Source organism: Dendropsophus ebraccatus, chromosome 4 (genome assembly GCF_027789765.1).
Source record: "Dendropsophus ebraccatus isolate aDenEbr1 chromosome 4, aDenEbr1.pat, whole genome shotgun sequence".
NCBI lineage: Eukaryota > Metazoa > Chordata > Amphibia > Anura > Hylidae > Dendropsophus > Dendropsophus ebraccatus.
The window spans coordinates 115083368-115097339 of record NC_091457.1 but is presented as its reverse complement, the minus strand read 5'-3'; the positions used below and the strand labels follow the sequence as shown (position 1 = coordinate 115097339).

At 45.6% G+C, this 13972-nt stretch overlaps 1 protein-coding gene across 1 annotated transcript in view; it reads left to right on the top strand.

Annotated features, from left to right (window-relative positions):
• The window catches only part of USP19 (ubiquitin specific peptidase 19), a 56679-nt gene extending 53688 nt beyond the window's left edge, over positions 1-2991 (top strand). Inside the window, exon 26 of the mRNA XM_069966800.1 lies at positions 2344-2991. Coding sequence (XP_069822901.1) covers positions 2344-2481 — 138 coding nt within the window. The 3' untranslated portion in view covers positions 2482-2991. The remainder of the gene's footprint in view (positions 1-2343) is intronic.
• Positions 2992-13972: the final 10981 nt, after the last annotated feature.

Genomic DNA, 13972 nt, shown 5'->3' with positions numbered 1-13972 from the left:
TAGTTGCGATCGTTATTGCGACCGTTACTATGATTGTTTATTCCTTCTGATCCCAGAAAAACAATGAACAATGTGCTATTACACTGAACGATTAGTGAAAAAATGCGGAACTTGAGCAAACGAACGTGGAATTACAGCGAACGATTAACGATAATTTTAGGGTCAGATCTATATCAACGACATACGAACGATTTTCTGATCGTTGCCTGTAATTACACAGAACGATTATCGTTTAAATTCAAATGATTTTTCGCACGATAATCGTCTCGTGTAATAGGGCCCTAAGAAACTGCAGACCCTCCTGTGGTGCATGTCTGAGGGTCAGAATGGGGATCAGTGCGTCTATGACAGTAGGTATTCATTTATGCCTTCAATACCTTGTAACGGCGAGTATTTTTCGCTCCCAGGATAACCCCTTTTAACGTTTTCCTCCTCACTTTTTCCCTATAAATGTGAGATGTTTTTTTTTTTTTAATTATTATTCAAGGGTATATCCATGTGAATCCAAGTGTAGTTGCAGAAGTTTCAACAAATCTGCTTTGAGTGAATATACAAAGAAGTGAAGCTCCATCTTACTGTATCAGGCCAATACATTATACTGTATACATATTACCTGCCTCATCTAATTAATAAATGACTGGGGATAAGAGTAAAGCAATGTCCAGCAACCCCCATTCTTTTCAATATAGTAGTTCTATTTCTATTAATGTATTTATTGCATAGAACATTGCTGCCTACAGAACAAGAAGGACGATGCACCATAGGTGCAGTATGACAGCAGGAATACATAATGTATTCATATATTGATTTACTGGCAATGGTTGCAAGGAATGGATGTGTTGGTTTTGTATGCTATCAGTAGATGGGAAAACAATGAGAATAAGGACCTGGTCTTGTTTACCCACTGGGGTCAATGTTGTGGTGGTCAGTACTAGGGATTAACCATAGGCTAAATACAGGAGTTTCTGTAATTTTAGAAAGAAATATTTTTGGCATGACATTTCAAGACGCTCACCCCTATGAACTGAAAGACGTGAGGGGAAGTGTTCAAATAAGCAATGGTCTTTATCTCCTCCTCAGTGCAGGAGATGGACTCATAGACTTTCTATAAAATCTTTCTACAGCGAGGAGAGAGACTGGGAGAAGACTGCTCTGTGCTTCTTCCTGCTCATTCTAGAGATCAGTGGTGGTCTCTGAAACCAGACTGCAACTTATAACATGTCTTTGACTTGTCAACTTTTTTCTAAAATGACAGTAACACTTAAAGTGACTCTGTACCCACAATCTGACCTCCCAAACCGCTTGTACCTTCAGATAGCTTCTTTTAATCCAAGATCTGTCCTGGGGTCCGTTCGGCAGGTGATGCGGTTATTGTCCTAAAAACAACTTTTAATCTGGCAGCGCTGTGTCTAACGGCCAGGGCTTACATTTGTATATGCATTAGGCTGGCACCACCTCTCTGTCCTTCCTCCCCACCTTCCTCATCATTAGGAATGCTCCAGGCAGATTTCTTCCTATTCCCCACCAGTGTGCATAATGAACATGGGCTGGATCGTTAATACACCTGTGCAAAGCTCAAATAGCAGTAAATGTTCCTGGATCATTCCTAATGATGATGAGGGTGGGGAGGAAGGGCGGAGAGGTGGTGCCAGCCTAATGCATATACATATGTAAGCCCCGGCTGTAAGACACAGCGCTGCAGGATTAAAAGTTGTTTTTAGGAGAATAACTGCATCACCTGCCGAATGGACCTCAGGACAGATCTTGGATTAAAAGCAGCTATCGGAAGGTACAAGTGGTTTGGGGGGGACAGATTGTGGATACAGAGTCACTTTAAACTCCCCACCTGTCATTTAAATAGACAGTTACCTGCACTGACACAATGGAAAAGTCCTCAAGAGCCGTTTGAGCACAATATAATTTATTCCCTGATTGTAAAAAAAATAGTGTTCTTGAAGTCATTAAAACTCAACATATTTTTAGAAAAAAACTTTCATACAAAAATATTAGGCAGCATTTCAAGCAATAAATGTTGTGTAATGTATCCCTGTCACTTAAAAAAAATTAGAACCAGGAGAAGTGTTCCGCTAAACATACCACTCCCTCACTTGTTGTGATCTCAGAATAGAATCCTGGAGCAAGATTGAGAGGGCAGCCTATGAACAAAATAGATCTTGTCTAGTGTATGGCCTGGGGTCGGGCATGCCTGAAGGCTGAAGTTCCTTATCCTGCACTGCCCATTCAGGCCTTGATATCTGGCTCTGTTTACATCTGTATAATGAATTGCCATAAACTCTGAATCCTGATCTGTTTTTAACATGTACCTGTTTTCTCTGTCCATAGGGGGTAAGCCAAATGACATTTGGGACAAACCTAAATTCAGAGGACACCTCCCAGGTGGCAGCTGCAGCAGTTTCTGATCTCTTTCCTCACCCCTCAGAGCCTGCTCCATCCTACAGTAACATGGAAGACGTTGACTAACAGAAGTTTTACATAAGAATTTTTTTTTTGTTCCCCACTATTCGTCTTTGTATCCTGAAGCAGCACGCTGTTTGTACATAGCTGTTGAATATTTTTATGTTTTGGGATTTATTTTGGGGGGAGGTTGGAGGAGAAGAGGGTATTTGCTGTGGTTTATTTTCTCGCATCCATGTAATTCTCATGTCAGTTTATTCTTTTGAGTTCCTAAAGCCCCACAGTGTCAGAAGCTTGAGTCAGTTCTCTGTGCGCCGCTGCTAGGGGGACGTGCACCGAGGAACCCTTTTTGTTCCCCCCCCCCCCAAAGTCTATTGGACTCTTTTTGGGGGAGTCCTTATGCTTGCAATATGTACAGCTGCAGTGTTTGTGTTATAAAGAGTACTCTCCCTTAAAGCAGCATTAACCTCTACGTACGTCATGTGGATCTTATCTACAGCTCTGTGGTATTGAGAAAAAAATGCTGCATTTTACTTTTATCCATATGTATCATATTAAACATTAAATCTCACCAGGCATGTGTCTTTAAGATTGTCGCAGATTCTTGAGCTGGGCAGGTAGAAAAAAAAAATCTGGGTCTAGTTGCTATGGATGACCACAATCTTTTGCATGTTCTTAACAAGCAAGACATCTATAGTAACTAGTTTATCATAGATCGGTTGTCAAGGGCTCATCTCAAACCAGTTCCCACTATGTAATATCTGTAATAATACATCTAGGGTGAAGTAAAGCTCATTTAATAAATCTCTGTATTATCCCAGAATGGATTCCTAAATATAATTTGGTTGCCTTTTAAGACACCCCTCACTTGGTGTTTTCCTTGACTTTTTACACTTCATTTGCTTTTTAGCAGCAATTTTATGTGTTAATGGTGCGTTCACACCTACAGGATCTGCAGCTGATTTTCTGCAGCAGATTTCATTTAAATAACTGAACACAGCATCAAATCTGCTGCAGATCTGCTGCAGATCCTGTAGGTGTGAACGCACCCTAAGGGTATAAACCCACACACCGTATAAGCAGCGTATTTACTGCTGCGATACGCAGCAAATACGCAGCAAACACGCAGCAAATACGCAGCAGATTAGATCTAAATAACTGAACACAGCATCAAATCTGTACCAACAAATCTGCTGCGTATTTGTTGCGTATCTGCTGTGTATACGGTGTGTGGGTTTGTACCCTAAAGGAGTTTTCCAGGCAAAACAGATTGATTGGTCTATCTACAGGGCAGGTCATAAATCACTGATCGATATAGTTCTGACACCCAGAAGCCCTGCCAACCAGCTGTTTGACACCTATACTACAAATTTTGATTAGTGTTTTTGTTTTTCCCTCCTTCCCTTCTAAGAGCTCCAGCACTTTCAGTTTTCTATCTACAGGCCATGTAAGGGCTTGTTTTTTACAGGATTAGTTGTACATTGAATGGCATTGTTCATTTTACCATAACATGTATGATGGAATTCCAAAATTATTATTTATGAAGATATAAATAGGTGAAATCGTAAAACAGAATGCAATATGGTAACGTTTGGGGGGTTCCTGTGTCTACGTAATGCACTATATGGTAAAAGCGACATAATACCATTATTCTATAGGTCAGTCCGAACACAACCACATGCAGGTTTACACAGATTCTCTTATGAGATAGATAGAGATATATATATATATATATATCTCTATTTATTTATTTTTTTTTTTTAATGAAATCCTTTTCTTTGGCAATTAATTAATAAAATGGGCCTATTGTGACACTTATAACAGTTTTGTTTTTTCACCTATGGGACTGTATGGGGTATCTTTTTTTCTGCCATGATCTCTAGTTTTTATTGATAACATAGTTGTGAAGATCGGACGTTTTTATCACTTTTTATATTTTTTTTTTATATATATATAATATATATATATATATATATATATATATATATATATATAGTAACATAAACCTTTTTTCCCTCTTCGTGTACGCCATTCGTGATGACGCTTGTTATATTTTAATAGATTGGACAATTACGCACGCTACGGTATATTTATACGTTTATTTTTATGTTTTATTTATATAATCAGAAAGGGGGTGATTTTAACTTCTTATTGGGGGAGGGGCTTTGGGGTAGTGTACTAATGATTAAAAAAAACAAAAACATTTTTAACACATTTTAAGTCCCTTTGGGGGACTTGTACATACAATACTTTTAATTTACTTCACTGATCATTGCTATGCTTAATGGTGCGTTTACACAGAGATTTATCTGACAGATTTTGGAAGCCAAAGCCAGGAACAGACTATAAACAGGTAACAGGTCATAAAGGAAAGATTGAGTTTTCTTCTCCTTTCCAAATCCATTACTGGCTTTGGCTTCAAAAATCTGTCAGATAAATCTCTCTGTGTAAACGCACCATTAGGCATAGCATTGATCAGTGTGAAAGGCGATCTGCTCATTGAGCCTGCCTGTGCTGGCTCAGTGAGCAGATCGCCGATCGGACGGTACGGAGGCAGGTGAGAGAACTCCGGCAATCCGTTTCAACGATCGGGACCCCCGCGGTGTGACTGGGGGGGTCCCGATCAGTAAGTGACAGGCGACTCCCCCTGTCACTTATACGCTGCGATCGCGGCGTTTAAGGAGTTAATGGCACGCTGCTGCGCGATCGCTGCAGCGCGATCGCTGCAGCCGGTCATTAATGGTAAGGTGCTGGCTGCTCACTGCAGCCGCCCCCCACCTGCTATGAAGCGCGCTTCATAGCAAAGGACGTACCGGTATGCCCAGGGTCGTGTGGGCACAGACCTCCAGAACGTTCCGGTACGTCCTTGGTCGTCTGGGGTTAAAATCAACTGGTTTCAGAAAGTTTATATAGATTTCTTATTTACTTCTATTTAGAAATCTCTGGTCTTCCCATACTTATCAGCTGCTATATGTCCTGCAGGAAGTGGTGTTTTATTTCTGTCTGACACACAGAGCTCTCTGCTGCCACCTCTGTCCGAGACAGGAACTGTCCAGAGCAGTAGAGGTTTTCTATGTGGATTTGCTGTTGCTCTGGAGAGACCGCCGGGCATAGTGTCTTGAGAGCTGGGCCCGGCAGACGTAAGGTACTGTGGCCAGAGATTGGTTCTCCAGTTAAAAAAAAAATAAATAAATTATATATATTGCTGCTCTTTGCTGTACAGGCATGGCCAGGGCATGTGCAGTAAAAAGCTGAAATTAAAGGGGGTTATCCAGCGCTACAAAAACATGGCCACTTTTGCCCCGCTCTTGTCTCCAGGTGAGGTGTGGTTTGCAATTAAGCTCCATTTACTTCAATGGAACTGAGTTTCAAACCCCACCCGAACAAGAGCGGGGCAAAAGTGGCCAATCTTTTTGTAGCGCTGGATAACACCTAAGTTAATTTGTTTTCCTAAAACTTATTGCCAATGGGACGTAACGGAGGTTGCAGCCTCGTACAGCTACAATAAAGGTATGGATATTCTCACTACTTAGGCTGAAATCACACTACGTTTTTGCAATCCGTTTTTGAAAAAAACGGATGTGTGTGTGCGTTCGTTTTCATCCGTTTTTCCATTGAATTGCATTATTTAAAAAACATTTTTTTAACGGACATAAAAATTAGGTCAATTACATTTTTGTTTACGTTAAAAAAAAGGATCTGTTTTTTTTTATAATGGAATTCAATGGAAAAACGGATGCACACACATGCATTCGTTTTTTGCAAAAAACGGATTGCAAAAACGTAGTGTGAACCCAGCCTTAGCAATGTATTATTGTAAGCAGTTTGTGCTGACTTTCTTAGCTTACAGTTTCCACACTTTCTATTAGAAGACACCTTTACACCCCTAATTACAGATCTAGGCTGGGTTCACACTATGTATATTTGCGGCTGTATTTGGTCCTCATGTCAGGTCCTAATAGCAACCAAAACCAGGAGTGGATTGAAAACACAGAAAGGCTCTGTTCACACAATGTTGTAATAGTGGATGGCCGCCATATAACGGTAAATAACTTCCATTATTTCAATACAACAGCCGTTGTTTTAAAATAACAGCACATATTTGCCATTAAATGACGTCCATCCACTCAATTACAACATTATGTGAGTCTTTCTGTGTTTTCAATCCACTCCTTGTTTTGGTTGCTATACAGCCTCAAACATACAGCCTCAAATATACGTAGTGTGAACATAGCCCTAACATGTAAAATCTGTGATTAGAGCAAATATTTAGAGCAATCCCTTTGATGCCATCCAGCGATTGGTGGGATATTGGTATGCATGCTGCCATTTTGTGGTCAGATACTGTGCAAGAACATATGGCTGATGATTACAAAATGGCTTCCCCTGTCAGCATTTAGCAGGTTTCCTTTATGTAAGGGAATGGGATTGTATATGGCCATCTGTTACTGCACAATCTCATTTGTAAATGGCCTTTGTGTTTGTAGATAGTTCTGTTTTTGCTAAGAAACGCCAAAACTTTAATGCGTGACTATTGACTAAATGCAAAACCTGCCCGACAGCAAAAAAAAAAAAGGAAGATTAGCCGCTCCCAGGCGCTCTGTGTTATCTGCCGGTATTACCATTCTTTCTTCCCTTTATTTTGCCTGCTTATATATTCCATCCATGGAAGTCAGTGCAGTCAAGCATTTAATGTCTTTACAGTTCTCTTCTCCTGAGCCTACATTGAAGTTACCTTTTATATGAAAAGCTCCTGTCATTAGATGCGTGCACTTTCATTTCAGGCCTAAAAGCAAGCATAAAGGGTTAAAGTATTTTTGGCGTAAAGCCCACATTGTGAAGAAAAGGTTATTGTGGTAGCACATTTTTTTTTTTATACTTGGCTCAGAGTGCTGTAAGCATACTCTCCTACCCTAAATACCACCTCCCCTCACCAGTCACTGCCATTACCACGGCTACTGGTCCCTGCTGCCCCCAGCTGATTCCGGTCCACCACAGTCACTTGTCCCAGACTGTGATTGGCTGAACAGAACTATCCTTCATGAACGACACATCACTGGAAAAAATGGAGACGGTGTCCTCAAAACAGCAGCAGTGAGGGATTGGGGTGTCAGTATGTTTTCTTTATCTCCCAAAATTGTGTCAAATTTTGATCAGTCAAGGTGTGCGTGTTGGACCCTCACCGATCGGTAGATAGAGCTGTGTTAAGTGTACTGAGCACTTCACTCGGACTCACAACCCTCCTGTCTCTTGGAGGCAGATTCTATAGTAAGGGTGGGTTCACATTAGAGAATCCATGCGGATAAGTTCCGGTGGATTCCGTCAATCGTACCCACTCGTGGTGCGCATCTCCGCCCCTGCTATAGACGCCATTCTATCGCCAGGCCAATTCTGCCTTTCGCCAAAAGAACTGTCATGTCAGTTCTTTCAGTGGATGGCGGTATTGGCCTGGCCATAGAATGGTGTCTATGGCATGGGTAAAGATGCATGCCGCTGTGAGCAGGTACGAGTGACGGTACCCACCGGAACTTGTCTGCGCGACTTCCGTAGTGTGAACCCGCCCTAAACCTATAGCCTAGCCCTTCTCCTGCAAGACAGAGAGTGAAGTGCTCAGCAGCGTGCTTCTTGCGGCTCTATCAAGCGATTGCTTTAGAAATTCATACTATGACCTGACTTGTTGCTAGGGACAACTCCATAATTTTCACTTCCCCCTTGCATTCTTTGCATCGTTCATAATGTACAACTGTGTGGAAACTGCAACTCCCAGCCTGTTGTGGCTTTCGTAGCACGTTAGGAATTGTAGTCCCAATAACGAGTGTGTATGAAGTCACTATATCCTAAAATACTAACCAAAAAATACTGTCTTTTACTTGACAAAGGGGTATCTTTTGCCCAGAAACGCGTTGAACATGTGACCATTAAAGAGTCGCTGTCGTATTTAAAAATTTTTTTGCAGAAATCAATAGTCCAGGTGATTTAAAAAAAAACTTTGTAATTGGGTTTATTAGGTAAATATGCCAATATCTGCATTTAAAAAGCCTTTTTCCAGGTCCCCCCCTCCCTCCTCATTTCCATCCACTGCAAAATATCAGGAAATTGTGACTTGTTGCATCAGACACAACCCTGTCTGTTCTATAGAGAGGGGAGGAGGGATGGAGAACAAAGTATTACAGGCACGGAGCTGGGTGACAGCGGTATTCAGAGGTCAGAAAGGTCAGTGCTGACTGCCAGAGGTGATAGCTGGTCATGTAGTTGTAAATTAACTCTTTGTTGTCCTGTTTTGGTGTGTCATTTCCCGCTCTCCATAGGAGAACAAGGAAGACAGGGGGGAGAGCTTCAAACTGCTTTTTCATGATAAAATTTCATTTTTCGGCTAATAAACCCAATTACAAAGTTTCTTAAAATCGCCTGGACTATTGATTTCTGCAAAAAAAAATTTTTTATGACAGTGACACTTTAAAGTTTATTATTGCACCTATTGAATTCTGATGCTGTCAAGGGCTGTTATTCTGGTTCCTGTAGTCCCCGGGTAACTCTGTGGATCTCACACCTGAACTATAATAATGTAATGGGATTCATAAAGTGGTGGTCATTTTTGAGATAAGGACCTAGGTCAGGGATGGGAAACCTCCAGCTGTTGCAAAACTACAATTCCCATCTTGCCTGGAAGACTGGAGACATGGCTTTGGCTATCCAGGTATGCTGGGAATAGTAGTTTTGCATCAGATGGAGGGCCAAGGGTTTCCCATCCCTGGCCTAGGGTATATGTAGATCAGGGCCATTAAAGCGACTCTGTGCCCACAATCTGGCCCCCGAAACCGCTTGTACCTTTTGGTTAGCTGCTTTTAATTCAAGATCTGTTCTGGGGTCCGTTCGACAGGTGATGCAGTTATTGTCCTAATAAACTACTTTTAAACTTGCAGCCCTGTGTTAAATTGGCGTGGCCTAGAGTGTCTGTGCCCTAGGATTGCACCTCCCCTCCTCCTCCCCCTCATCATCATTAGGAATGCCACTGGAACAATTTCTCCTATTCATCACCTGTGTGAACACTGCACATGTTCTGGATTGTTAAGGCACCTGTGCAGTGTTCATACAAGTCATGAATAGGAAAAATGGTGAAGAGGGCATTCCTAATGATGAAGAGGAGGAATGGAGGGGTGTCGCAATCCTTGGGCATAGACACTCTAGGTCACGCCAATTTGACACAGGGCAGCAAGTTTAAAAGTAGTTTTTTAGGACAATAACTGCATCACCTGCCGAACAGACCCCAGGACAGATGTTGGATTAAAAGCAGCTATCCGGTGGGGGGGGTGGGGTGTCAGATCGTGAGTACAGAGTCGCTTTAAGCCTGAGTTCAAACTGTGTTTGGGGGGGGGGGGGGGGGGGGGGGGCGTGGCTTAGCCATGGAGCCGTGAGGAAGCACTGCGGCAGAGCTCTGGGTCCAGCTGCACGTATTCAGCCCTTTTTAACCCACCTACCGGTCTGAACCTCATGTCAGGCAAGAGGGATAAGAGTGTGGACCCCTCCAGAACCCCGGTGACCCGTTCCAGCAGCTCCACATTGCGGATTGACCGCTTTCTTCAGGTGACGAGACCGGACAGCGCGGCTGCAGAGGGAGCGAAGATGGCGCCGATACCTTCACAGCAGACCAAGCGGGACACGCACAGTAGCCAGTCGACCAGCTCCAGGCTGCAAGTCAGGACGACTCACAAGACCCCTTGGCCTCCTCTCCGTGGCCCCTGCTCCCCCTGACCCAACAGCTAAGTGGGCCCGGTCCACAGTCGACAGATCGCCAACATGGCGCGCTGGTCCACAATGAACTGCAGTAACTGCAGGAGCTGATCGAGGCGCTCCCCACCCGCAACGACCTGGACGCGGTAGTCCACTGCATCGAGCTGTCACAACAGCAGGCCATTGCGGCGGTGAGTGCGGAGGTCACACAGATAGAGCACCGTACCTCCGCTGCCGACTCTGGAGAGTGACATGGCGCATGCCCGAGCCCATACGCAATGCCTTGCCATGCTCCTGGATGACCAGGAGAACAGGGGGAGAAGAAATAACGTCCGCCTGAAAGGGTTACCAGAACGCCTACAAGATGATGACCTTATCCGCCGGGTGACTGAGATCTTCAACATGGCTGCCGCGCGCCCACTGGACTCTACCTTTATCATAGACAGAGTGCACAGAGTTAACCAGTCCCCTCAGAGTGATAACACCATGCCGAGAGATGTGTTATGCCGGCTGCACTACTACACGGACAAGGACCTCATTGTTCAAGCAGTGCGAAACTCAGGTACTGTTGCCTATGAGGGTGTGCAGGTACGGCTGTTCCCTGATGTCTCCCCCCGCACCTTATACATGCGGAAGCAGTTACAGCCAGTTCTTCTGGCCATCAGGGAGGCGGGGGCCACATACCGCTGGGGGCACCCCATTCATGTAGTAGTCCGCAGGGGATCGTCCACCTTTGTTCTACGCTGGCATGAGGACCTGCAGCAACTATTCTCCTTCCTGGACATTCCTCCAGTGTCAGTTCCGGACTGGCTGGCTCTTGACAGGCTGGATCCCCCACCTCGCCAATCTCGCCGCCGTAGACGTTCGATCCAGAGGGATGCCTCCCCCTCGCCGCCACGTCCGGACCCCACGGTCATGGACCTCTCCCAGAGGATGCCTCAGGAAGCCTGACTTGGACACGTACCTGTCTGCTGATATTCCCTAACGGTGGCCTCCTTAGTGGGAGCTACGTTGCTCATGGTGTCTGCAACTACAGAGTGCCTCTACGCCTCCTCCTTAAGTGACTTCTACGCCACTGTTGCCTTTGAGACACCTTTTGTGTAAACTCAGTGAGGTCTCCTTAGCTCTCATTTTCGTTGCATCCCCTCTTGTTACACCATATGTAATTTGTGGTGGGTGAGTTTTTTGTAACTATGTTTGTGCCCCGGCGCCTCACCCCTGGAGTTCCTGACCCTTTTCTTCTGTGGGGCTCTGGAGGTGGGGCGCTGGTGAATGTTTATGTTCGTGTGGCTGGCCTGGAGCCGGCTCTCATGGTTTTCTGCAACCCCGTCTTTACTTTCCTCTCCTCCCTGTTCTTCTTTCCTGGACCCTTTTCGGGTCTTTCTCTCTGTTTTGCACTTTGGTGCTCCTAACTCTTGGGGCGCACCCTCTCTTTGCTGAGCGCCCTTCTACTTCTTTGTTTCTGCCTGGTCTTTTTCTTTCCTTACCCCTCTCCTCTTCTACCCCCCTCTTCCTGCCTCTCCTACCCGTCCCTCCCCCCTTTTCCCGCCTCCCCTTTCCCTCCTGTTCCTTGTTGTCTCTAGTGCTCGCCTTTGTTGGTAGCATTCCCCATGTCACAGCGGTCTCAGACGGTGCTGAGGGTGGGCTCCCTCAATGTAAAGGGCCTTCATGATTGTGGGAAAAGATCCATAATGATGAACCTCCTTAAAAAACGAAATCTACATGTTGCTTTCATTCAGGAAACTCACATGTTGTCTACCCATAAATTTTCTCTCTCTAACTCTTGGTTTCCATTTACTTACCATAGCTTTTCTCCTATCCAGAAGGCAAGGGGCACATCTATCCTGATTGCGCGTTCGCTCCCATGGGAGTTCATGGACTCTCGGTGTAATGGGGAAGGACGTAGTCTGTTCGTTAAGGGCCGCATCGCCTCACAGGTATTTACGTTCGCCTCTGTCTACCTGCCGAATTCAGGTCAGGCCAGGGCCCTGGAGTCCTATTTAAAGACCCTTGAAGACTTTGCTGAAGGGGTGGTCGTGGCGGGTGGTGACATCAATGTGGCTTTGGAACCCTCCATTGACACCTCGAAGGGCATCTCACACCTGAACCGGGCCACATTGCGGAAAATCTCCTCACTCTTACATGCTCATCAGCTAATAGATTCCTGGAGGCTCTGCCACCCCCGAGACAGGGACTACTCCTTCTATTCGCAGCCCCACCAAATGTACTCTAGACTGGATTACCTATTTCTGAAACATAGGGACTTAGCCCTCCTAATGGATGCTTCAATTGATAACATAACTTTCTCGGACCATGCACTGATTTTGTTGCAAATTGCCCTCCCTACGCCCTACCCCACACAGTGGCATTGGCAGCTGAACGCTTCCTTGATTCAGGATGTCACGATTTTAGCGGACCTGAGGAAGGAACTGGAGCACTACTTCCGACTTAACGGGACGGATGACATTTCACCCACAGTTTTGTGGGAGGCCCACAAATGCGTCGCCAGAGGGGTATTGGTGAAACACGGGGCGCGCCTGAAGCAGGAAAAATCTGCTAAGACTGCTAAACTCCTGGATAAACTTGGGGAGCTGGAGGCCTCCCATAAGGCTTCCCCTTCCAGTGTGGTGGGTGTGGAGCTGGCGCAAGTTAGAGAGGAACTCCGTACATGCTTGTTGGACTAAGCCAAGGCAACATTGACTAGATGCAGGCGGCACTTTTATGAGTTTGGGAACAAGTGTGGACAGACCTTAGCAAGGGCACTTTGGACCCAGCGCGCTCGCACATTTGTACCCTCCATCTCTACCTCTCAAGGCCACAAACTGCATCTACCGGTTGAAATTGCCGAGGCCTTTAAAGCCTACTATGCTGCCCTGTATACCTGTGACCGGTCTAACCCCCTAACTCTTAGCGCAGACTTTCGGAACAAGGTTCGGTCCTACATAGCAAACTCGGGCATGCCCCGCCTCCCTGAGGAGGCCCTTGCCTCCTTGGAAGCTCCCATTTCGCCCACTGAATGGCAGGCTGCACTGAAGGATACTCAACCTGGGAGGGCTCCTGGCCCTGATGGCTTCACCCTAATCTATTATAAATCCCTGGATTCCCTCTTAGCCCCCGACTTCTTGGCAGCCTTTAATTCCCTTACGTCGGGGGTCGCTCCCCCACGTGATATGACCAGAGCAATTATAGCCGTGATCCCCAAGGAGGGGAAGGATCCCACGAAGTGCTCTAATTATAGGCCCATCTCATTGCTGAACGTGGACCTTAAACTATTTGCGAAAATTCTGGCAAGACTTTCTGTGTACTTGGGGGGTGTCGTTCACCTGGACCAGACGGGCTTCTTACCCGGTCGCGAGGCCCGGGATAATACGATACGTGCAATTGACTTGATCCATAAAGCCAACATCGGGGGAGTCCCTCTGATGCTTTTATCGACTGACGCCGAAAAGGCCTTCGATCGAGTCAATTGGACGTACATGGAGGAAACGCTCCGGGCTTTGGGTCTTGGCCCCAACTTTCTCTCTTGGGTCCTGGCTCTGTACTCAAATCCCTCAGCGGTGGTCCGGGTGAACGGTATCCTCTCGGGGAGTTTTAAGATCGCCAATGGCACCCGCCAGGGGTGTCCCCTCTCTCCTCTCATATTCGTCTTAACTCTTGAGCCCTTCCTCTGTCAAATTCGCGCCCTGTCAGATCTGGGGGGTGTTCGGGTGGGGGGGACCACACACAAGGTGGCCGCCTACGCGGACGATCTCCTGTTCTTCGTGACTTCTACTACATCATTGCCCATCCTGTTGCGTGAGTTGGGCATGTTTGCCTCGCTCTTAAA